We start from the raw sequence: 24783 nt of genomic DNA on the forward strand, positions 1-24783 counted from the left end.
CATATCATGATAGGTACACTTGCTAGTACAACTACAGAAATGGTCTCTCTGTACCAATTATGACCAAGCTGTTGTTTATTCTGTTATCCTTTTTTTTGGTTTAAGTCTGTTTGTTGTTCTCTGATCTTGATGATGTTGTTTTTACATTGCTGACTTGTGGTTGTTTACAGATTATATGTTCAGTAAAAGCATTAGGTACCTGCACTTGTGTCCATTCCCAAGTCCTGACTGGCTGATGAAGTAGAAACTTGTTCAGTAGTAACAGGTTCTGGTTAAAACGATAGTTAAACCGAAAAATTATACTTTTATGCCAACATACAGTAAAACAGTGCAACAGTATATACTACTATACTAACACTATTCCACTATGGATTCTCCTATGCTTAACACTTGACACTGTTATTACTACTATACTAACGTCTCTAGGTTATGACCGTAACCCTAGTTCATTGAGGAAAGAGACGCTGCGTCAAAACGCTATGGGAACGCCCATGCGTGACCGCGCTCTGAACCACGTCTGTAATCTGACCAATAGGCGTAGGGACGTGACGTCATCTGCGGGTGACGTCGCGTAAACAGGAAGCTACAAATGGCTGCGAGATGGACAAGACGCTAGCTCCTGTGAGAGAAGGTAAGTGCTCTGAGGTCAAGTTCATAGAACCCGACAAAGGTCAGCAGGGTGGACCAACCGGGTGGAGTGAGCTCAGACCCCAAATGGTGCGGGGAAGCCAGAGGGCTTGTGAGCCGACAATCGCATCCACTACCCATCTGCTCAATGTCTGCATAGCGGCCGGGAAACCCTTCCTGTTAGGGCCGTAGCAGACGAGCGGCTGCACCGATTCTCTCCACGGACTCGTCCTGCGGAGGTAAGTGACCAGTGCTCACACTGGACACAGTCGCTTCTGTCGCTTCTGTTCGGGGGCTGTAAGTGGAGGAAGCTCTGGAGCAGAGAAGGGTCTCTATTACCTCGGTAGAGAGACCAGCCGCTATGCAGATGTGCTGCACAACAATCGAAGAGAGCTAAGATCATCAGAGAGAAAGTGGAAAAAATCACAACTTGATGCAGATCTTGATTTTTACCGAACACTTCTTGTCAAGTTCTCTTCAGATGTGACTTCTGCCAAGACTTCCTTCTACAAGGAAAAGCTTAAAGCTTCCTCACATGACGGAAATTCCTCGGAAATTCCACAACATCATCTCTTCTCTGCTCAACCCCCTGGCTCCACCTTCTTCATCCTCCCTGACTGCAGAAGACTTTGCTTCTTTCTACCAGGAGAAGATTGAGGAAATCTGCCAGACCTTCACTTCAGCCCCAACTGCACTTACATCTCAGAGTATGGATTCCCCTACACCTTCGTTGTCACATTTCTCAACTGTGGCAGCAGAAGAGATTTACAACTCATCCAGTCCTACAGTCCTACCACCTGCCCATTGGATCTGCTTCCTACCACTATGCTCCAGACCATCTCGCAAGACCTTTTGCCCTTCATTTCCACTATCGTCAATAGATCCATAGCATCTGGTCAGGTACCAACTACTTTCAAGTGAGCAAGGGCTATTCCCATTCTAAAGAAACCTGCTCTGGATCCATCAGACATCAGTAACTACAGACCGGTATCACTTCTCTCATTTCTTTCAAAAATTCTTGAATGCATTGTCTATAATCAACTGTCTGTCTATCTCTCACAGAACAACCTCTAAGACCCCAACCAGTCTGGCTTTAAAGCAGCTCACTCTACAGAGACAGCCCTTTTGGATATCTCTGAGAAGCTACATGCTGCTAGATCAGCCAAACTGTCATCCATCCTTATCCTTCTTGACCTTTTAGCAGCATTTGATACGGTCAACCACAAGACTCTCTTATCCACCCTCAAGAGTCTTGGGATTTCAGCTTGGGAATGGTTTGCTTCCTACCTGGAAGGATGCTCATATCAGGTAACATGGAGGGGAGTGACATCTGCTCCACACAGACTCACCCCTGGCATCCCACAGGGCTCAGGACTTGGTCCTCTTCTTTTCTCCCTGCATACTCACTCTCTTGGTGAAGTTATTTCATCACATGGGTTCTCTTACCACTGCTATGCTGATGATACACAACTTATCTTCTCTTTACCACCCTCAGATGCCACAGCTTCTGACCGGATCTCAGCATGTCTGGCAGAAATTTCATCATGGATGACTGCTCATCAGTTAAAGCTCAATCCTAGCAAAACTGAACTGCTGTTCATCCCAGGTGATTCATCCCCAGGTCATGATCTTGCTATATCCTTGCACAAAGATCTGATCTCCCCTTCAGCTACAGCTCGCAACCTTGGGGTAACCATGGACAATCAACTGTCCTTTTCCTCTCATGTTGCTAATGTGACTCGCTCATGTCGGTTTCTTCTCTATAACATAAGAAGGATTCAGCCATTTTTGTCCACACAGCCTGCTCAGTTACTTGTTCAGACTCTTGTCATTTCTAGACTGGATTACTGCATTGCACTGCTGGCAGGTCTACCTATGAACGCAATCCGTCCTCTGCAAATGATCCAAAATGCAGCTGCCCGGCTTGTTTTCAACCTGCCAAAGTTCTCGCATACCACCCCGCTGCTGCGATCCCTCCACTGGCTTCCGGTAGCTGCACGCATCCGATTCAAAACACTGATGCTGGCCTACAAAGCCAAAAATAGACCAGCTCCCTCTTACCTCAAAGCCCTCATCTTTCCTCGCACTGCACCCCGCAACCTCCGATCTACCAGCACTGCTCGACTGGTTCCACCATCTCTCAGGGTAAGAGGCAAGTATACTACAAGACTCTTCTCTGTTCTAGCACCAAGGTGGTGGAATGAACTTCCCCTAGAGGTCCGGACAGCTGAGTCACTGGCTATTTTCAAGTGGCGATTGAAGACCTACTTATTCAGGAAACACTTCAACTAGCACTTCTTTCCTTATTTTTTGCATTAAAAAAAAAAAAAAAAAAAAACCTTTGACACTTTTTCATTGTAACTTTGAACAAATGTTTTAAACTCATGGTATCTTAAGTATGTAACCTAGTGAACCAGCATTAATGTATTCAATGTTAGAGATTTAAGCACTTATGTATGTCACTCTGGATGTAAATGTAAATGAACTGTGCCCCCTCAGGGGCCACAGCCACAGCCTCCACAGCTCTGGGTGGGGGTGCACCAGGGTTCTTCCCACCTGTGAGAGGAGATCTCTCCTGGGAGTATTCCCACGGAGGGCCCTCGAGTAGGGACACCAGATCCGCAAACCATGGCTTGCCCGGCCATCAAGGTGCTACCAGGAGGAGACAGATTCCATCTCAGCGAACTCTCTCCAGAACTCCAGGGAGCAGTGCAATCAGAGGAAAGGCGTACAGACGTAGCCTCGGCCATGACTGTACCGTGGCATCCAGACCTAACGGGGCTGGGTGAGAGAGAGAGAACCAGAGGGGACAGTGCGAGGTCTCCCGGGTCACAAACAGATCCACCTGAGCTCTGTAGAACCTCTGCCATATGAACTCCACCACCTCGGGGTGGAGGCGCCATTCCCCAGGCCTCTGCCCCTGCCTCGACAGAGCATCTGCTCTGACATTCAACCTTCCCAGGATATAAATGGCCCTCAGAGAGAGGACTCTGTCTTGAGACCACAAGAGGACCGCTCATGCTAGCTTGTACAAAGGGCGAGATCAGAGGCCCCCTTGGTGGTTGATGTAGGAGACCACAGCATTGGTCCATGCGGACCAATACATGGCGATCTCGCAGGTCCGGGAGGAAGTGTTTTAACCCCAAAAACACCGCCATCATCTCCAGGTAATTTATGTGCCACGAGAGACGTGGGCCACTCCACAGACCTTGGGCAGAGTGGCCACTCATGACCGCACCCCACCCAGTGAGGGAGGTGTCCGTCGTTACCGTTATGCGGCGACATGGAGCCCCCAACACGGGGCCTTGGGACAGAAACGTTCGGTCTTTCCAAACATCCAAGGCTCGAAGGGCATGCCGCGAGACCTTGATGGAACGATATGGGTTTCCCCTGAGAGAAAACCCCCTGCCCCGGAGCCACCACTGGAGGGGCCTCATGTGCAGGAGGCCGAGTGGGATTACGCTGGACGCCGCAGCCATGAGCCCTAGCAGCCTCTGGAACTGCTTCACAGTGAGTGGCTGGCCTTCCCGCACTCTCCTGACTGAGGTGAGGATGACATCAACCCGAGCAGGTGACAACCATGCCTGCATCCTGGCCGAGTCCCATATCACGCCCAAAAAGGTGGTTCACTGTGCTGGAGAGAGCACGCTTTTGCTGGCATTTAACCGAAACCCAAGCACCTTCATGCAGGCGAGGACGACATCTCGATGACGCAATGCCTGACGCTCCGACTGAGCCAGAATCAACCAGTCGTCAAGGTAATTTAAAATGCAGATGCCCTGGAGCCGCAGCAGGGTCAAAGCTGCATCGACGCATTTCGTAAAGGTGCGGGGCGAGAGTGCTAGGCCGAACGGGAGGACCCGATATTGGTAAGCTTCGCCCCCGGAAGCAAACCTCAGGAACCTCCTGTGTGCAGGAAGGACGGAAACGTGAAAGTATGCGTCTTCCAGATCTATTGTGACGAACCAGTCCCCTAACCTGATCTGAGTCACGACCTCCCTGAGGGTGAGCATCCTGAACCTGAGCCTCCTGAGAGAGCGGTTCAAGGAGCCTAGATCTAGAATGGGACGCAACCCACCATCCGTCTTCGGAACGATGAAGTACGGGATGCCGCCGAACAGCCCCACGAGATCGCCGAGGGAGGTACTGCTGAAATGCAGCCGACTGCTTTTTAGACTCCTGGAACTTGTGTACAACCGCTGTTACAGTGACACCTCGGCGTGCAGATCTGGAAAAAATGGCCGACTCCGGCGCTGAGGAAGTGACACAGGGCGCAGGAAACGCTCATCCAGCTTACTCGGTGTGCGCTGCTTCTGCTGATCCACCGGCCAATCTAAATCCAGCTTGGCTACGGCTCGTGTCACGACCTCGCTTCTCATACAGCACAGGCCGTGAGGAGCTCACGGGCTCACTAGCATCCATCAGCTCTCCTTCCTCGGAGGGAGAGACATGTAATGCCACGAAAGATAAAGGGAAAACCAATGCCGTGAAAGGTGTAGCGATTTTGGCTCGCGAAGCAAGGTAAATATTTATAAGCAACTAAAACGTGTTATAGTGACTTCCAAATATTTTAACCTAAGTTGAAATTAACGGTACTGGAATTAACGTTATGCTTATTTGGTCTGTTCGTCCGGCGAACAGGCCGTGTAACCTTTATTAATTCTATGAAGGCGGTATCTTCCCGGCCAAGAAAGATTCGCTCTTCTTTTACTGTATACCGTAATTTAAATTAAATTAACTTAATAGCGCATGTAGTTCAGACCAGATATTGCAGGTACCTTAATTTGTGAGCGATACTCAGAGACAAATCACCTGTGGCTCAAAATTATGACATTTAATGAATGAGACAAACACAACATAAAACTAACTACACAAACAAACAAAAGAAATAGGGAAAACGGAAATGAAAATAAAATAAAACAAAAGAAATTAAAATTGGGGAAAGGGAGGAAGAGACTGGAAAGAAGAAACTAGAGAAAGGAAGGAAAGGAAATGGCAAGCTTAGACTTCAAAATTAAATCACACCCTAACTGGGAAATCGTCACAGAAACTTAAATTCACCTTAAGATTCAATGAAATGATTTTCCTACTTAAAATTACGCATCTAAATTGGTTGGTAAAGGAAACGGTTACTTGCATTGGCTTACTGAACAAGAGTCCGGATGCAACAGAGAAATCTGTTTCAGGTGTCTGTGGGCGTGGTTTAGCTATCAAACTTTTAGATGACTTTAAAGTTTGATCCAGGGTGTATTAAGATGGTATGGCGCCTTTCGTGCTCAAATAAAATACACCAGTGCTTGAAAAATGAGTAACCGATAATTTTGTGGTCATTTGGATACTAAACATGAAGGGTAATGACGGTATGAAGGCAGCGGTACATTACATACATAGATCATTAATCAAGGCAAAGATAAAGGCAAAGAAACAAAAATGAAACATAAACAAGATGCACTTTCATTAGGGAAGTAAAAAGAAAACGATAGCTTCGTATACATTCTGACATCAGACCTTAAAGGGGCATACGGCATTAGAACAGGTATACATTAACATGCCATGATCAGTAAGATATGATGATAGAGTATAACGGATGTTAAAATACAATGTTGTTTTCTGACACATGAATAAAATACACCCTTGTCAGGAAATTAAGGAGCAAATAATTTTAAGTCAGGCAAGCCTTAAAAGAAGAAACACATTACAAAAAGGGTTATAAGAATGAGAACCTTAGAGTACCTTATCTTGGGTTTTATTAGTAAACGGAATGTCTCATTGTGTTGTTTGTGTGTGTGTGTGTGTGTGTGTGTGTGTGTGTGTGTGTGTGTGTGTGTGTGTGTGTGTGTGTGTGTGTGAGAGAGTTCTGTTTGCAGGCCCCAATGAGCCGCATGGGGTTATCTGGTCTTTGTGGAGACTCCAGACATTCTGGAGCCAGGTGTGGGTGTAAAACTGGGTTGCTCATCGGTTAATTGAGGAGTAGATGTTGAAATTTAGGGTGCCTGGGACATGAAATCTAAAATGACTGGTACAAAACGCTACAAAGGGAACACCATCCCACTATAGATACCACTATGCAATGCAATTTATTCAGATGCACTTATCCAGATCAATTTACATCTTGTTTATAAATATACTAATATAATATTCATACATCTGAATACTGTCCTTCTATTTATGTTATCATAATGTTAATAATTATACTGTTCCATGTATACCATTATAACCCTATACAACTGTAGATACTAAAATGGCACTGCAGATAAAGCTTTAGATATCACAGTACAATGCAAGCAAATACTGTATAAATTATTACTTCCTACTTTCTTACTGTATATATAATGAAATCACTTACCATTTCTACTGGGTGAGGCAGTAGAGACTGGATTATCATGCTCTGGATGAAACAATAAAAGATCATAGTAAACATAAGCACATACTAATATACTACTATACTAGTGATAACACCAGCTGCATCCTGTGTAAAAGTATTTAGCTGCATCCTTGCAAAAGTATTTATACCCACTGAACTTTTTCACATTTTGACATGTTACAACCACAAAGATAAATGCATTTTATTGGGATTTTATGAAATAGACCAAAAGAAAGCATTTGTATTCAGCCCCCTTTACTTTGATACTCCTAACTAAAATCCAGTGAAACCAACTGCCTTCAGATGTCACCTAATGAGTAAATAGAGTCACCTCTTGTGTGTAATTTAACCTCTGTATAAATACATTTGTTCTGCAAAGGCCTCAGAAGTGTGTTAGAGAACTTTAGTGAACAAACAGCATCATGAAGACCAAAGAACACACCAGACAGGTCAGGGATAAAGTTGTGGAGAAGTTTAAAGCAGGGTTAGGTTATAAATTAATATCCCAAGCCTTGAACATCTCACAGAGCACTGTACAATCCATCATACAGAAATGGAAAGAGTATGGCACAACTGCAAGCCTACCAAGACATGGCCGTCCACCTAAACTGACAGGCCATGTAAGTAGAGCATTAATCAGAGAAGCAGCAAAGAGGCCCGTGGTAACTCTGGAGAAGCTGCAGAGATCCACAGCTCAGTTGGGAGAATCTGTCTGGTCATTTATGCTTCTCCCCAGCAAGATGGCTTTCAGTCAACAAGACATAGTTTCAGTCAGTACATTGCTTGTGCATCTTGGCAAACTGAAAAGATTTCTTTTGATTTGCCAACCTTAGTAGGTTTCTGTTCATGTGTAGTGTCACTTCCAGTTTTGATTGATGTCACTTCCATCTTGACGGTCATCTTGGAGGTAGTACTTTCGGGGTATCGGTCATTTTATGCATTTTATGCTTCCAGCATTGCTCTGTTTGCCCAAGTTGACATGTTTTCTGACATTGATTATCACCTGCCCTGCATTACGCTGTTCTTCCCATGTTGGATTATTAGACTGTTTACCTGTGTACTGAATTACTGGACTGTCTTTGCACTATTACACTGTGTTTTGGATATCTGGACTCTTCACTACGTTAATCTTTGGCTACCTTGTATTCTGCTATCTGCTAATAGTTTCTATTAATACATCAATAACTGTCTGGTCTGCACATTAATAACTGTCTTGTTTGGCTCAGCTACTAAATCAGACATCAGAAGAATACAGAGAATGGTTAGGACTGCTGAAAGGATTTTTGTGTTGAAAGGTTTTTTCCCCTGCCCACCCTTCAGAAACTGTATATATCCAGAGTGAGGAAAAGGTTCAGAAAATCACTCTGAAAGAAGCAAAAGAACAGATTTTTCCCCGTGGCAATCTACCTTATGAACAGTTAAATGTTCCCTCATTATGCTATAACAATGTGCAACTAGATTTGTAAAGTTCGTCGCGACAAACTTTGATGTTGGCTTTGACGGTGCAAGAATTCGCAAAGGCCGGTGCATTTTGGAGGCAAGTGGACAGAAGGATTGTGAAAGCTACTGGACCGCTAGAGTGCCAATACTTTTGGAGGTGAGCAGACATGAGCATGTGATGTGATCCGAATACCCGTGAGGTATTTCCCCTCATTGTGCTGAGTGTTTTGATATGTTACATGTCCATGTTGTGCAAATTTTTGATTTCGCTTGTTTTGGGGGCGTGGCTACACGTGACGTCACGTGACGTGACCAGAATACCCATGGGGCAGTTCCCCTCATTGTGCTGACTGTTTTGATATGTCACATGTGTATGTTGTGCAAATTTTTGATTTCGCTTGTTTTGGGGGCGGGGCTACACGTGACGTCACGTGACGTCACCATAATATCCGTGGGGTAGTTCCCCTCATTGTGCTGAGTGTTTTGATATATCACATGTCCATGCTGTGCAAATTTTTAATTTTGCTTGTTTTTGGGGCGGGGCTACATGTGACATCACGTGACGTCAAGTGACGTGACCATAATACCCATGGGGCAGTTCCCCTCATTGTGCTGAATTTTTTGATATATCACATGTCCATGCTGTGCAAATTTTTGATTTCGCTTGTTTTGGGGGCGGGGCTACACGTGACGTCACGTGACGTCACGCGACATGACCATGATACTCGTGGGGCAGTTCCCCTCATTGTGCTGAGTGTTTTGATATGTCACATGTCCATGTTGTTCAAATTTTTTATTTTACTTGTTTTTAGGGCGGGGCTACATGTGACATCACGTGACGTCACGTGACGTGACCATAATACCCGTGGGGCAGTTTTGACATATCAAAACACTCAGCACATTGAGGGGAACTGCCCCACGGGTATTCTGGTCACGTCACGTGACGTCACGTGTTGCCCCGCCCCCAAAACAAGGAAAATCAAAAAATTTGCACAACATGGACATGTGACATATCAAAACACTCAGCACAATGAGGGGAACTGTCCCACGGGTATTATGGTCACGTCACGTGACGTCACGTGTAGCCACGCCCCCAAAACAAGCAAAATCAAAAATTTGCACAACATGGACATGTGACATATCAAAACACTCAGCACAATGAGGGGAACTGCCCCATGGGTATTCAGATCACGTCACATGCTCATGTCTGCTTACCTCCAAAATTATTGGCACCCTGGCGGTCCAGTAGCTTTCACAATCTTTCTGTCCACTCGTCTCCAAAATGCACCGGCCTTTGCAAATACTTGCACCGTCAAAGCCAACATCAAAGTTTGTCGCGACAAACTTTACAAATCTAGTTTATTTTATTTTTTTTATCATCAGCTTATTTTTATTGTCTGTGTGTAGTTGAGGCATATGACACTAAAACAAATTTGTATGCACAAACATTACTTGGCAATAAAGCACATTCTAAATCCTATTCTGATTAAAAATTTTAAATTTGAACTCTTGTCAGCATCTTGCATTCTTTGCCAGCCCTGCACCCCTGACAGTTCCATCTGGCCAAACATGGACCAAGCAGATGCTTAGAGCATGCATGTCTTGTTCAGCTTGCTGTCCCAAGCCTCTGCAGCACACAAGTGCTGTCTCCAGGACCTAGCTACTGTCACACAAGAACTAGACTGTCACCTCAATCTGTCTTCTGCCTCAAACTATTCTACAGCCTCTGCTTCCCTGACAGTCACACAAACCATGTCAGCTCTTGCCCCTCTTTGGGACCCGCAAGTTACACAAGCTCTATGGATACAAATAGAAATACTTATTAACAAAAAATTGCTTCTGGGGGATAAGCTGAAGTACATGGGAGTGGACTGTATACTGGAATACCTCACAAACCGACCACCGTATGTGAGGACTCATGACTCTGAGTCTGACTTGATCCATTCCCCGGTTGGAAGAGGCAGAGCAGCTGTTTTTAATGTGGACTTACCACAAAAACCCAGCATACCTCTGAGCAGCCAAGAAACTCAATCTTAGCCAGGCCTGTTAGGCTCTCCTCTTTGGGAAGTTCAAATTCTTGATATCTTTCTGTCCCAGAACCATCAAGAGCAAGCCCAACACTCCCTCTTGTGAGGTTGGCCACAAACCTTGCCTGGAAAACTGTACCTACGATCAGCCACAGCTCCTGCCTGTGCCAGTCATGTTCTGGTCTCAGGGAACCGGGTTACATACCTAACACAAGATGGTACCTTTCGAGGGAACTCAATGCTGTTGATGCTATGGCGACTTTAATACCCATGCCATCATTCTGAGGGGATGCCTAGCCAGAGGTGCAATGTAAGGACATGCAAATAACCTGTTGGAGAAAATGTACACCTCAAGAGCCTGGGGTTCCCTGAAGGGCTTGAACCTGGGGTTGAGACCATATCCATAGAATCTAATTAAAGTGTGTGGAGAGGACCAGCCTGCCATAGCACAAACATCTTGGAAAGGCACACCTTGGATAAAACCTTGCATGAAGCCATATTCTGAGTAGAGTGAGCTCTAATGCTTACAGAGGAGCCTTCATTTGGACAACCCACAGGCCAGGAAATCAGCTCAACTATCAGGTGCAATGAATGCTGATTGGTGCATGTGAAAGCCTAAGCTGGCTGGTAGGGATGGCTAAGGCTTGGAGCTTGAACAGTCCAGGGGCAAATTCCAAGCAGAAGGAGGTAACCAAGATAGCCTGCAAATCTACTTTTAACAGTAAGGTAAATGCTAGCAATAGAGCCACTGTTAAAAAGTAGATTTTCCGGCTATCTTGGTCACCTCCTTCTAAGCAGAAGGAGGTGACCAAGATAGCCGGCAAATCTACTTTTAACACTAGGGTAAATTCTAGCAATAGAGCCACCTTAAGTGTCAGAATCTTCTAAGAGCCTGACTCAAAGGGGTCCAATGGAGCCTCCAATAAGCCTTCAAAGACAAACGATGGATCCCAATAGGCAAGTCAAAGCCGCAGCTGCATATACGAATATATACGATATAGTATACATGAAAATACGTACTAATATATACACAGATCTCTAAACAGAAATACTGTATTTCTGATCAGTTTCTTCCATTCTATATTAGCTGAGGCAGAAAAAATTTGCTTGTCAGACTCTAAAATAAAACCATATAATACCAAATTAAAGGCCAAAATACTGTTTGATAAATAATTTATTGCTCCTGATACTTTCTAAACCTCTTCAGCTTCAGCTTGTCATCAAATGTCTCATTCAGTTTTTTTTTTAGCTATTCTGCAGTTGTTTTTGTAAATTAGAATAATAGCATAAATAACATTTGATTTTTGTCTATAAATATTAATTTTGTTATTAATGTATAGAGATTCACTCACCTTCAGGTTTGTTCAGACTGTTAAACAGACGCTGGTCAATTCTGATAAAGTGATTCTTCACCCACATGTCTTGGGGATCTGCACACACATGACGACCGTCCTGTAGAGTAAAGCTGTAGAGGAGAGAGAAGATTTACATCAGTGTGAAACTGTAAAAAAATCAGAAAATCAGGCACTCTGACACGCCCCAAACCTCCAAGATAATATAAAGTTAGATTCATATATAAGATTCATAAGTTAGATTCAGTACCAATTTCAATTCTATTACACATACACATAAAGAATTAATAGACATGAAATTATTAACTTTAATAATCAATTAAAAATAAACAAGGGACTGAACACTTACATGACTCCAGGTTTTGTACACTTATGATCTGTTACTTCATACTCTGTAATGACTCTTACAGGGATTTGTTCTGTCAGAAAATTGGTACAGCACTGATCTGGTCCATCTACAACTGTGTGAAAACATTTCTACATTTAGTTCTGTGATTAAATGTTCAATAAGAAAATATTAGACACTTTTATATCTAGTATCAGATGCAGATTATTGTAGCTATTAAACTGTATTATCTTAAAGTTAGTGAGAACAGGAACTAGCTTGTATATAAAAAGTTTGTAATCAATTCCTTATGAAAGACCAACAAAGTGCTTAATAAAAAATAAATAATTCATTACTCCTGATAGTTTCTGATACTCTTCAAATGAGTCTCAATGTTTTTTTTCCACTGTTCTTTTTGTAAATTAGTGAATAATTACATAAATAAGTTTGATATTTTGTCTTCTAATTACAAGTTTACAATTTTGCAAGTTCATATAAGAAAATAAAAACAGACAAAAAACTGCTTAACCTGCTTTAAATATGCAGAACTTATTTATTTTTCTAAAAACAGAAACATGTATGTTATTGCATTATATAACATTATGTAAATAATGGTAGAATAAATCAAGAAAGAATTATTAAAATAAAAGATTTAGAAATTAAGTCAATTCATTAAAAAAAACTAACCTATTCCACCTGCTCTATTACAGGAAATGATGTACAAAATAATTATTAACTTTGTTATTGGATAGAAATTCACTCACTTTCAGGTTTGTTCAGACTGTTAAACAGACGCTCCTCAATTCTGTCCATGTGATGCTTCACCCACTTGAAGCTGGGATCTGCACACACACGACGACCGTCCTGTAGAGTAAAGCTGTAGAGGAGAGAAAAGATTTACATCAGTGTGAAACTGTTTATTATCTTGGAGGTTATGGGCATGTCAGGGTGTTTGATTACAGACACTATTACAATTAGATTCTATTACTCAAAATTATATAGAAACAATATACATGAAAATACTAAATTGTATTATTGATTAAAATTCTTAAAAAAAAATAAACAAGGAGCTGAATTCTTACATGACTCCAGGTTTTGCACACTTAGGATCTGTTACTGCATAAGCTGTAATGACTCTTACAAGGATTGGTCGTGTCTGAAAGCTGAAACAGCACTGGTACTCTTCTGGTACATTTCCCTCTGTATGAAAACATTTCTACATTTAGTTCTGTGATTAAATGTTTAATAAGAAAATGTTAGACACTTTTATATCTAGTATCAGATGCAGATTATTGTAGCTATTAAACTGTATTATGTCACAGTTGAGTTCTGGACTCTGATTGGTCAGAAGGTGTCGATTAATTCTCTATAACAGCAGCTCTGAATGTTGTGTAGATTTAGAGTCACAAGGATGTGCAGAAGATTTGACAGTTAAACAGATTAAAATAAAATGTATTCAATTGTTCCAAAACATGGGAAAGGTCACTCTTTAAGACCTAAATATTGTAACTGTTGAACACTTGCTGTGGTCTCAAAGAATAAAACAGTTGTGGACGTTCTGTTACAGAACAATCCTCATCTTTACAGTGTAACAGTAACTCTGCTTCATCACACCACCACATCACTCAGTATTTTACTGTAACAGTGTGACAAACACACAGTGGTTTATTAATGCTGCTTATTTACAGAAACCTGATCAGCTTTTTAGGAAATTCAGCATCAGTATAAACCTGGGGTTTAATACTACTACTGATAATAATAATAATAATAATAATAATAATAATAATAATAATAATAATAATAATAATAATAAACTTTATCTTACTCTGGGCTGTTGTGAAGGACTGAAGGCAGGCGAGAACCAGCAAGAGAGAAGGAGAGATCATGAATGCTGAAGATGATGAAGAGAATGATGAAGATATTGATGGTCAAGAGCATAATGGTATTAATGCAGATATCACCTCACTCTTCAGTTTATATAGCTGGTGAGAGGGGTGGGGAGAGTGTGGTCTGGGTGTTGAAGTGACAAAAACAATTCCATTTGACTGAGACATAAAAAAAAAACATGTAACACAGGAAACCTGGTTGTGGTTTTCATCTAAAATAAATAAGAACTGAATATTTAACACCTTGTAACCAAACACATCTCACACTACTCTATTAAACTATTTAAATAAAATTACATTCAAATAAATGCAAGTAAAATTGAATAAGTGCAGCTTTCAGATATTTAATTAAAAAGACTCTTAATAATGAAACTAAACATTTAATGAAGATGTGGGAGGGGTGGACAGGAAGTCAATTAGTCAACCAGACTGCGTATATGTATATACATACACCCACACACAGACACACACACAAAAATATAAGATGTACGTACAATAGAATGACCATCATTTTGGTCCTCTTTTTGCTGCCAAAAGAGCCCTGCTGAAAGTTGCACAGTTATAAACAGTTGTACAAAGGATTTTCCTTATAACACAAGTGAGTAGTAAGGACTTTCAGAACTGAAACACACACACACACACACACACACACACACACACACACACACACACACACACACACACACACACACACACACACATTCTAAGCCTTTCTAATTTTTAAAGATGTGAATTTCCCTCATAACAGTATGATATATGATGTAGGATGGGTGATTGGATGGTTATATATTTGGATGGATGGAGTTAGTGGGTCAGAAGAAAAAAGACAGAAACAGACAAACCAATATTTTCTGGCACAGAAGAGTAGAGAATGAAAAATGAGTACGAGAAAATAAAAGGTGAGTAAGAACGTGAAGCTGGATGGATGGATGGATGGATCGATGATGCAGGTGGTGCCAATGTAAGACAATATAATATTTGCTGCTGTAACTGTGATAGTTAAAGTCAAAATGGTTAAATGTTTAGGATTAAATGTTCACTGAGTGTTTTTTTTTATCTCAAAAATAATAAAAATAAAAACACAAAGCAGAATAGGTTTCAGTCCATTTTCTGTACTTTTTATCCTACACTGGGACACAGAGGGACTACAGATTTACACACATAATGTCATTTAACTGTGTTTTTATATATGAGCAAAAAGTGTTTTGAAATTCATTTAGTTTTAAATCAAAGATTTAAATGCTACACAACTAACATACTAACACTACACTGTTGTATATACCAGATATCTATATTAATATTAAATGAGCATTTAACCTGCATAATGACATATAAACTCATTTTTAATGTATAGAACCAGCACTTGATGGAGCTGCTGCCCAGGAAGTGTAGAGCACACACACACACATGATGGGAATTCCATCTCTTTTTATTGAGTCAGCACATTTGAATCATGAAGCTCATCTCGACTCCTTCGGCTCCCAAATGATTAAAATTTTTATATAAAAAATATAAACAAAGTATATATATATATATATATATATATATATATATATATATATATATATATATATATATATATATCATCAAATGTCATAAAGCATAAATATATCTTCTTAGCACTTATTTGTACAGAAATGTAAATGTTATTTGTAAATGTGTGTTTGTACTACTTGGCAACCAGTTATAATTTATGTTAAATATGTTTGCGAGGGCCGGGGCAGATAGGGCTGTTTGGGGTTGTTATAATGCAGCTATAACATACTGACCACTGTGTGCATTAACCACAAACACGTCTCATAATACACTGATTATTTATTGACCTTCATTCTTCTACTATTTTGAGACAATTCAAATCACTAGGACTTGTAAACTGTAAGTATTATTCAGATTATTTTACATGAAAAAATGATTTCAACAGAGAGAAGAGAAATATACTTTGCAGCAGAACAGGAAGTCACACATGGGAGAAAACACAAACACACTGATCAGACATATGTGTGTATGTTACATATATTAATATATTAATGTTGTACATAAACTTGTTAAATGTTTGAATGCAACCAACATGATTTTCTTTTAAAGCAGAGAAATGTCAATAAAAAGTAAATGAATTCATCTTAACAGTCTGTAGAATAAATCAGATTATATTTAAGTTTATAACTAAAAGCTTTGTTTCTCCTGTCTGATTATGTAAAAAGTCCATTTTATAAAATAATTATTCATTACTTATCAATGGAGAGAGGATTTAAACTCTTTAAGGATTTGAACTCTCTGTAGGTTTGTTCAGACTGTTAAACAGACGCTCCTCAATTTTGTCCATGTGATGCTTCACCCACTTGAAGCTGGGATCTGCACAAAAATGACGACCGTCCTGTAGAGTAAAGCTGTAGAGGAGAGAGAAGATTTACATCAGTGTGAAACTGTAATAAAACAGAAAATCAGACACTCTGACACGCCCCAAACCTCCAATATAATATAAAGTTAGATTCATATATAAGATTTATAAGTTAGATTCAATATAAAGAATTAATAGACACTAAATTACTAACTTTATTTATTCATTAAAAATAAACAAGGGACTGAACACTTACATGACTCCAGGTTTTGTACACCGAAAATCTGTTACTGCATAAGCTGTAATGACTCTTACAGGGATTGGTCGTGTCAGAAAGCTGAAACAGCACTGATCTAGTCCAACTGGATCTGTGTGAAAACATTTCTACATTTAGTTCTGTGATTAAATGTTCAATAAGAAAATATTAGACACTTTTATATCTAGTATCAGATGCAGATTATTGTAGCTATTAAACTGTATTATGTCACAGTTGAGTTCTGGACTCTGATTGGTCAGAAGATGTTGATTAATTCTCTATAACAGCAGCTCTGACTGTAGTGCAGGTTTATGTTAATGCACTTATTTGTTTCTATAGTAACAGCTTGTTTACAAGGACGTGTACACACAGATGGGACACATTAACTGTTTAAGAGGTGAGATTTTCTTTAGGGCGATGTTTATTTAACGCTAATTGAGTTTTGTATCATTATTATATTGAAGTGAATAAAAAAAGATATCAAAGAAACTATTTATTATTGTATAGTTAAGAACAGGAACTAACTTGTTTTACTGACATTAAATGTAACAGTAAATTTATAAAACATATTTCTTTAAGACGAAAAATTAATAAAAAATTAATAGTTTTTTCAGTTTAAGAGAGTAAAACAGTTGTGGACGTTCTGTTACAGAACAATCCTCATCTTTACAGTGTAACAGCAGCTCTGACTGTAGTGCAGGTTTATATTAATGCACTTATTTGTTTCTATTGTAACAGCTTGTTTACAAGGATGCGTACAGCAGATGGGACATATAAACTGATTAAAAGGTGAGATTTTCTCTAGGGAGATGTTTATTTAACATTAATTGAGTTTTTGTTATTTTATTAAAAGGAATATTAAAAAGAGAGATTGAAGGAGCTATTTAGAATTGCATAGTTAATCACAGGAACTATTTTGTTTCACCGACATTAAATGTAACTGTAAACAGATAAAACATATTAATTCTTCTTTAATAAATAAATATTGTAACCTGTGTTATAAAACAGTTGTGGACGTTCTGTTACAGAACAATCCTCATCTTTACAGTGTAACAGTAACTCTGCTTCATCACACCACCACATCACTCAGTATTTTACTGTAACATTGTGACAAACACACAGTGGTTTATTAATGCTGCTTATTTACAGAAACCTCATCAGCTTTTTCGGAAATTCAGCATCAGTATAAACCAGGAGTTTAATATTACTACTGATAATAATAATAATAATAATAATAATAATAATAATAATAATAATAATAATAATAATAATAATAATAATAAACTTTATCTTACCGTTGGCCTTTGTGAAGGACTGAAGGCAGGCGAGAACCAGCAGAACCAGCAGGAGAGAACGAGAGCTCATGACTGATGATGATGATGATGATGATGATGATGATGATGATGAAGAAGAGAATGATGAAGACAGTGATGGTCAGGAGCAGAATGGTATTAGTGCAGATATCACCTCCCTCTTCAGTTTATATAGCTGGTGAGAGGGGTGGGAGAGTGTGGTCTGGGTGTTTAAATGACCAAAAATTTCCACTTTGACTGAGAGATAAAAAAACATCCACCTCTTTCACAGGAAACCCAACTGTGGTTTTTACCTACAACGAGGAAGAAGTGAATATTTAACACCTTGTAATCAAACACATCTTACACTAATCTATTAAACTCATCAAATAAAATTAAATTAAATAAATGCAGCTTCATTGGAGTTCAACATTAACTCAGTCCAAACTCAGATCTCAGATCAAATCCCACATCATCCACAATACAGAGAAATAAAATAAATTGTAATGACTCACAAATCTTAAGCTTAAAGTTATTAATAAACAGGAAATGTTACAGCTTTAAAAATATATTCATTCAGATCAAATCAATTTTAGTAGAAATCAGCTGTGCTTAATGGAGACTAGTGAACCATGCAATTAAGGGTCAAATAGTCACATATCATAATCAGCATGGTACACACACACACCACACGCTCACACACACACCACACGCGCACACACACACACCACACGCGCGCACACACACACACACACACACACACACACACACACACACACACACACACACACACAAGCTTTTCTAAATATAAAAGGTAGGAAATTTCTTTAATGGGTAAATTCAGTGACAGAAGCTTTCAGTAGGGACTTTCAGAACTGAAACACACAGTTGCTCTCTCTCTATCTCTCTCTCACACACACATACACACACACACACACACACACACACACACACACACACACACACACACACACACACACACAGACATCCATTTAAGCCTTTACAATTATACAACATGTGAATTTTCCTTATAATGCAAGTGATTAGTGGGGACTTTCAGAACTGAAACACACACACAACCACACACACCCACACACACCCACCCACACACACACACACACACACACACACACACACACACACACACACACACACACACACATTCTAAGCCTTTCTAATTTTTAAAGATGTGAATTTCCCTCATAACAGTGTGATACATGATGTAGTACAACTGCAGTACAGATTCTAATCAAAGATCCTGCACTAGTTCAAGGCTATAAACATGTAGGACAACTGTTACCTATTCTGAATCATTTATAATTACAGTCCACAATACTGGGTATTTTATTGTATTCATGTCCTTTACATTTAAAAATCAGCTTAGCTTTAAAGCCGAGAGTATATCACCCCTCACCCAATGACCTGTTAAAGGCTATAATTCAAACTGCTTTCTAAATTTAGCTCTTGTGGATTTAACAAGTTTGAACTATTAAATAAGTGAAAGTGACGTGACATACGGCTAAGTACGGTGACCCATACTCAGAATATGTTCTCTGCATATAACCCATCCAAAAGTGCACACACACAGCAGTGAGCACACACACACACCGTGAACACGCACCCGGAGCAGTGGGCAGCCATTTATGCTGCGGTGCCCGGGGAGCAGTTGCAGGGTTCAGTGCCTTGCTCAAGGGCACCTCAGTCATGACCGGCCCGAGACTCGAACCCACAACCTTTGGGTTACGAGTCAGACTTTACATCAATAGTCAAGATGTCAATTGGTCTACAAATGATGGCATCTCTTATTTCCTTTCCACCGCCCTCAACCACAGTGATAGCAATAAGTGAAACTATGAGACTGTTTATAGAGTACAGATCAGCGTTCAAAACGCAGCCCACACACATGTTGGCCTCTAAGAGCTTGACCCACAGACCTGAGTCGATAGTGTGTCAATGAATGCTGGCTTTTATTAGTCTTGGATTTAACAAAATTTGCCAAAGGAAAATATTTTGGCTAGAGACACTTTCCCATGTTTTTTCTTTTCATATGTAATGTAGAATTACAGTTTGCTCATTAGTTTATATTTACATTTACAGCATTCGGCAGACACCCGTATACAGAGTGACGTACAAACGTGTTTATATATTTGATGTCTTATTTTAGATCAGTAGTAGGAATGATGCAATCACTGTTAATTTATTACACATAGCTTTCTAAGATTAGAAGATAAGAAGAAATTAAAGGGATCCGAGACCACAACATCCAATAATTATGTACAACCCAAATTCCGGAAATGTTGAGACATTTATAAATCTTTGATTAAAATCAAAATGAAAAGACTTTCAAATCACATGAACCAAAATTTTATCTACAAAAAACATAGATAACATAACAAATGTTCAACCAGAAAAATCTGACACTTTTACCCATTAAATGAGCTCATTTCAATGCCTGCTACAGGTCTCAAAACAGATGGCACAGGGGCAATAAATGGCAGGAAAAGCAAGAAATTTTGAAAAGATTCAGCTGGGAGAACATCCAACAACTAATGCTGTTAATTAATATCAGGTCTGTGACATGGTTTGCTGTAAAAGGGATGTGTTAGAGAATCTCATAGAAGTAAAGATTGGCAGAGACTCTCCAATCTATTAAAGAGTGTGTAAAACGATTGTGGTATACTTTAAAAACAATGTTCCTCATCAACTGTCACGATGTGACACGGTGAGACAAAGGCGATTGAGGATCCAAGTGCAGTTTAAGGATTTAATAAACAAAACACAAACAAACAGTAGGCAGGCAAAACAGATCGGGACACTGAACCGGAACAGAGAACGACACAGACCAAATACAAGCACAAACACAAACAACGACCAACAACAGGGAAGTGAACAGACAGAGTAAATATAGTGGACAGGAGCCAATAACAAAGCAGAGACGATTAGAGACAAAGACAAGACACCTGGGGAAGAGATGGAATGTAATTAGTGTCCATGGTGAGCCATGAGTGGGCGGAGCAAAACAATAAACATCAGGGAGAGACGGCAGACAGAAACAAAGGGAAAACACAGACAGACACATTACAGAGCCGCCACCCCCCCCCCCCCTACGAGCGGCTTCCAGACGCTCCCAAGTCCACAAAACCCAGTTCAGGCGGGTGGAGCGAAGGCGCAACCAGGGTGGGAGGGCGGGTCGGGTTCGTGTAGTGGTGGCGCCCACTGAGCAGGAGGCCGGGGTGGCGCCAGCCGAGCCGGAGGCCAGGGCGGCGCCGGCAGAGCAGGAGGCCAGGGCGGCGCCGGCAGAGCAGGAGGCCAGGGCGGCGCCGGCAGAGCAGGAGGCCAGGGCGGCGCCGGCAGAGCAGGAGGCCAGGACGGAGCCGGTAGAGCAGGAGGCCAGGGCGCAGCCGGCAGAGCAGGAGGCCAGGGCGGCGCCGGCAGAACAGGAGGCCAGGGCGGCGTCGGGTGAACAGGAGGCTAGGGCGGCGCCGGGAGAACAGGAGGCCAGGGCGGCGCCGGGTGAACAGGAGGCCAGGGCGGCGCCGGGTGAACAGGAGGCCAGGGCGGAGCCGACAAAGCAGGAAGCCAGGGCGGAGCCGGTAGAACAGGAGGCCAGGGTGGTGCCAGAGGCAGAGCCAGAGACCAGAGCAGGACCGGAGACCAGGGTGGTGCTGGAGGCGGAGCCAGAGACCAGAGCAGGACCGGAGACCACGGTGGTGCTGGAGGCGGAGCCAGAGACCAGAGCAGGACCGGAGACCAGGGTGGTGCTGGAGGCGGAGCCAGAGACCAGAACGGAGTTGGCAGCCAGGGTGGTGCTCTGGGCCTGTGAACAGGGACAGGAGGTAGAAGGGCTGGCAAGTCCAGCGAAGCAAAACACAGGAAAACAGAAACATGCATAGGTTCAGGCCAGGCAGAGAGTTCAGGTAGTTTGGGTGTCATGATGTCGACCGCGTTCTCTGACTCAGTCATTTCGGTCGACCCGGCCGATTCGGCTGGTTCCGTCGGCTCGGCCGGTTCCTTCGACCCGGTCGGTTCCGTCGACCCGGTCGGTTCGGCAGGTTCCGTCGACCCGGTCGGTTCCGTCGACCCGGTCGGTTCGGCAGGTTCCGTCGACCCGGTCGGTTCGGCAGGTTCCATCCTGGTCGGTTCCGTCGACCCGGTCGGTTCGGCAGGTTCCATCGACCCGGTCGGTTACGTCGACCCGGTCGGTTCGGCAGGTTCCGTCGACCCGGTCGGTTCGGCAGGTTCCATCAACCCGGTCGGTTCCGTCGACCCGGTCGGTTCGGCAGGTTCCATCGACCCGGTCGGTTCCGTCGACCCGGTCGGTTCGGCAGGTTCCATCGACCCGGTCGGTTCGACAGGTTCCATCGACCCGGTCGGTTCCGGCGACCCGGTCGGTTCGGCAGGTTCCATCGACCCGGTCGGTTCCGTCGACCCGGCTGGTTCCGGCGACCCGGCTGGTCCAGCTGGCGGCTTAGGGATGCCGGCCGCCCGAGCCGAGCTCATCGGGGTATCCGCCAGTTTGGAGACCAGCCGGTTAGCACGGACCTCAGCCGAGCTCGCCGGTACGGTAGCCATGGGAACTGGCTCAATCACGGGTGTGCACGGGACTGGTCTGGGCGGAGGCACTGTGGAGCATTCGGGCGTCCGTGGCTGATTCCACTCTGTGGCCCACGGACCCCGATGCTTGCTGCCCCCCCCCAAAAAATACTTACGGCCGGCTTCCGTCTCTACACTGCTCACGCTCAGCGTGGACCCGTCCAGGAGCAACGCCAAGTTGACGAACTCTGAGAATGTTTTTATCTCTCGAGTAGACGGCATCAGATACCGCAGGATGTCTTTTAGTCCGTACTTAAAAATGTCCTTGAGAGCCTTCTCCCCAAAGTTGACCTCGTTGCACAGGTCCAAGAATACCTCCGTGTATTCCTCAACTGGGGTGTCCTCCTGACGTAGACAAAACAGGATTTCTGCTGGATCCATATGGTTGGTCGTTCTGTCACGATGTGACACGGTGAGACAAAGGCAATTGAGGATCCAAGTGCAGTTTAAGGATTTAATAAACAAAACACAAACAAACAGTAGGCAGGCAAAACAGATCGGGACACTGAACCGGAACAGAGAACGACACAGACCAAATACAAGCACAAACACAAACAACGACCAACAACAGGGAAGTGAACAGACAGAGTAAATATAGTGGACAGGAGCCAATAACAAAGCAGAGACGATTAGAGACAAAGACAAGACACCTGGGGAAGAGATGGAATGTAATTAGTGTCCATGGTGAGCCATGAGTGGGCGGAGCAAAACAATAAACATCAGGGAGAGACGGCAGACAGAAACAAAGGGAAAACACAGACAGACACATTACATCAACAAATTACAAAACTCATCATCTACAGTGCAGAACATCATAAAAATGATTCAGAGAAACTGGAGAAATTTATGTGCGTAAGTGACAAGGCTGAAGACCTTTATTGGATGTCCGTGGTCTTCGGGCCGTCAGACAACACTACATCACTCATCGTCACGATTGTGTCAATGGCGTCACTACATGGACCCAGGATCACTTCCAGAAATCACTGTCAGTGAACACAATATGTTTACAAAAATGTACAAAATGTCCCAACATTTCTAGAATTCTGGTTGTAATTCTTGATTAGCAAGCTAGAGATTAGAGGCTGTAATTATGTTTACACAGTAAACATAATTACAGCAACGGAGTCACCAGGTCCTTCACTCACTCACCAGCATTCACATTCCCCTGAGTACTAATCAGCACCACCTGCTCCGCATTAATCAATCAACACACACCCTATATAAGCCACTCTCAGTCACTCAGTTGTTGTCTGGTCTCGTATGTTCTAACGTGATTTTTCCCCGCAGTCATTCAAGCTCCACACTCCCGTTTGCAATCGGCTGTCCTTCCTTCTCCCTCGCCTTCGGGGCAACAGGATTATCCTCCTGCCTCTACTAGCTCCAGTCTGGGATCCTGTCTCTCCTTTCCCTGTGTTCTCCCCAGTGTGTGTGTGTGTGTGTGCGTGCTGCAACTTGGTGGTGCTTCGTACAGCTCAAGTACGATACATCTGTTCACGGACTTTAATAAAATTTCACTTTGTTTTTGCTTACCCTAGCCCATGGCGTGTGTATCATTACAGAAGACCAGACCTATACCGGAAGCACGATGAATGTTCCAGCATCGGATCGCATTCGCGAATTGGTGGATCTTCTTCGCTCAGCGCTACAATCCGGCGCCACCGCACCAGTCATAGCACCTTAGTCGCATCTCCCATGGCCAGCCCAGCGCCCTACTCTGGTTTGGTGGAGAATTGCACAGATTTCTGCATCAGTGTTCTCTAGTGTTCGAGATGCAACCTCAAAAATATCCCACCGAGCGCTCTAAAATAGCCTTCATCATCCCACACCTCCGAGGAAATCTCCAATGGGCAGATTCATTGTGGCAACAGAACTCCCAGACGGTACAGTCATATGCCTTATTTATCTCTCATTTCAAGGAAGTATTTCATATTTCTGATGCTGATTCCTCAGCGCATGATGAGCTGTATCACTTACAACAAGGGAACATGACAGTCACTGACTATGCCTTGAAGTTTTGCACCCTAGCAGCTGTAAGTGGCTGGAATGAAACGGCATTGATTTACAGCATTTCGTAATGGATTGGATCCATCAGTGCAATTACATCTCGTCTCTTATGATGATCAAATGGGATTGGAGAGGTTTATTCAACTGTCCATTCGCACGGATCATCGCCGACTAGGGTGTCTAACGACGGAAGGTTCACCACCCAGATCTCTCAGCCGACCAGTGTTCACTCATCCCGAACCTACACCCATGCAGGTGAATTCCATGCATCTCTCACTG

At 42.5% G+C, this 24783-nt stretch overlaps 2 protein-coding genes across 2 annotated transcripts in view; both read right to left on the bottom strand.

Annotated features, from left to right (window-relative positions):
• The window catches only part of LOC113649470, a 58700-nt gene that overhangs the window by 17258 nt on the left and 16659 nt on the right, over window positions 1-24783 (bottom strand). The gene's annotated exons all lie outside the window — the stretch shown is intronic.
• On the bottom strand, window positions 15941-18048 carry LOC125138354 (C-C motif chemokine 3-like). Its single transcript, XM_027157304.2, has 3 exons — window positions 17911-18048; window positions 16616-16727; window positions 15941-16408 (listed from the first exon to the last, which is right to left on the bottom strand). Exons 1-3 carry the CDS (start codon window positions 17978-17980, stop codon window positions 16279-16281), a joined length of 312 nt encoding a protein of 103 aa, XP_027013105.2. The 5' UTR covers window positions 17981-18048; the 3' UTR covers window positions 15941-16278.

Source organism: Tachysurus fulvidraco, chromosome 1 (assembly GCF_022655615.1).
Source record: "Tachysurus fulvidraco isolate hzauxx_2018 chromosome 1, HZAU_PFXX_2.0, whole genome shotgun sequence".
Taxonomy (NCBI): Eukaryota; Metazoa; Chordata; class Actinopteri; order Siluriformes; family Bagridae; genus Tachysurus; species Tachysurus fulvidraco.

Coding starts and splice junctions, on each gene's coding strand:
- LOC125138354 (XM_027157304.2), bottom strand. CDS start 17,980: ATGAGCTCTCGTTCTCTCCTGCTGGTTCTGCTGGTTCTCGCCTGCCTT. Junction 16,728..17,910: donor GTCCTTCACAAAGGCCAACG/GTAAGATAAAGT, acceptor GTTTTCACACAG/ATCCAGTTGGACTAGATCAG. Junction 16,409..16,615: donor TGTACAAAACCTGGAGTCAT/GTAAGTGTTCAG, acceptor TCTCCTCTACAG/CTTTACTCTACAGGACGGTC.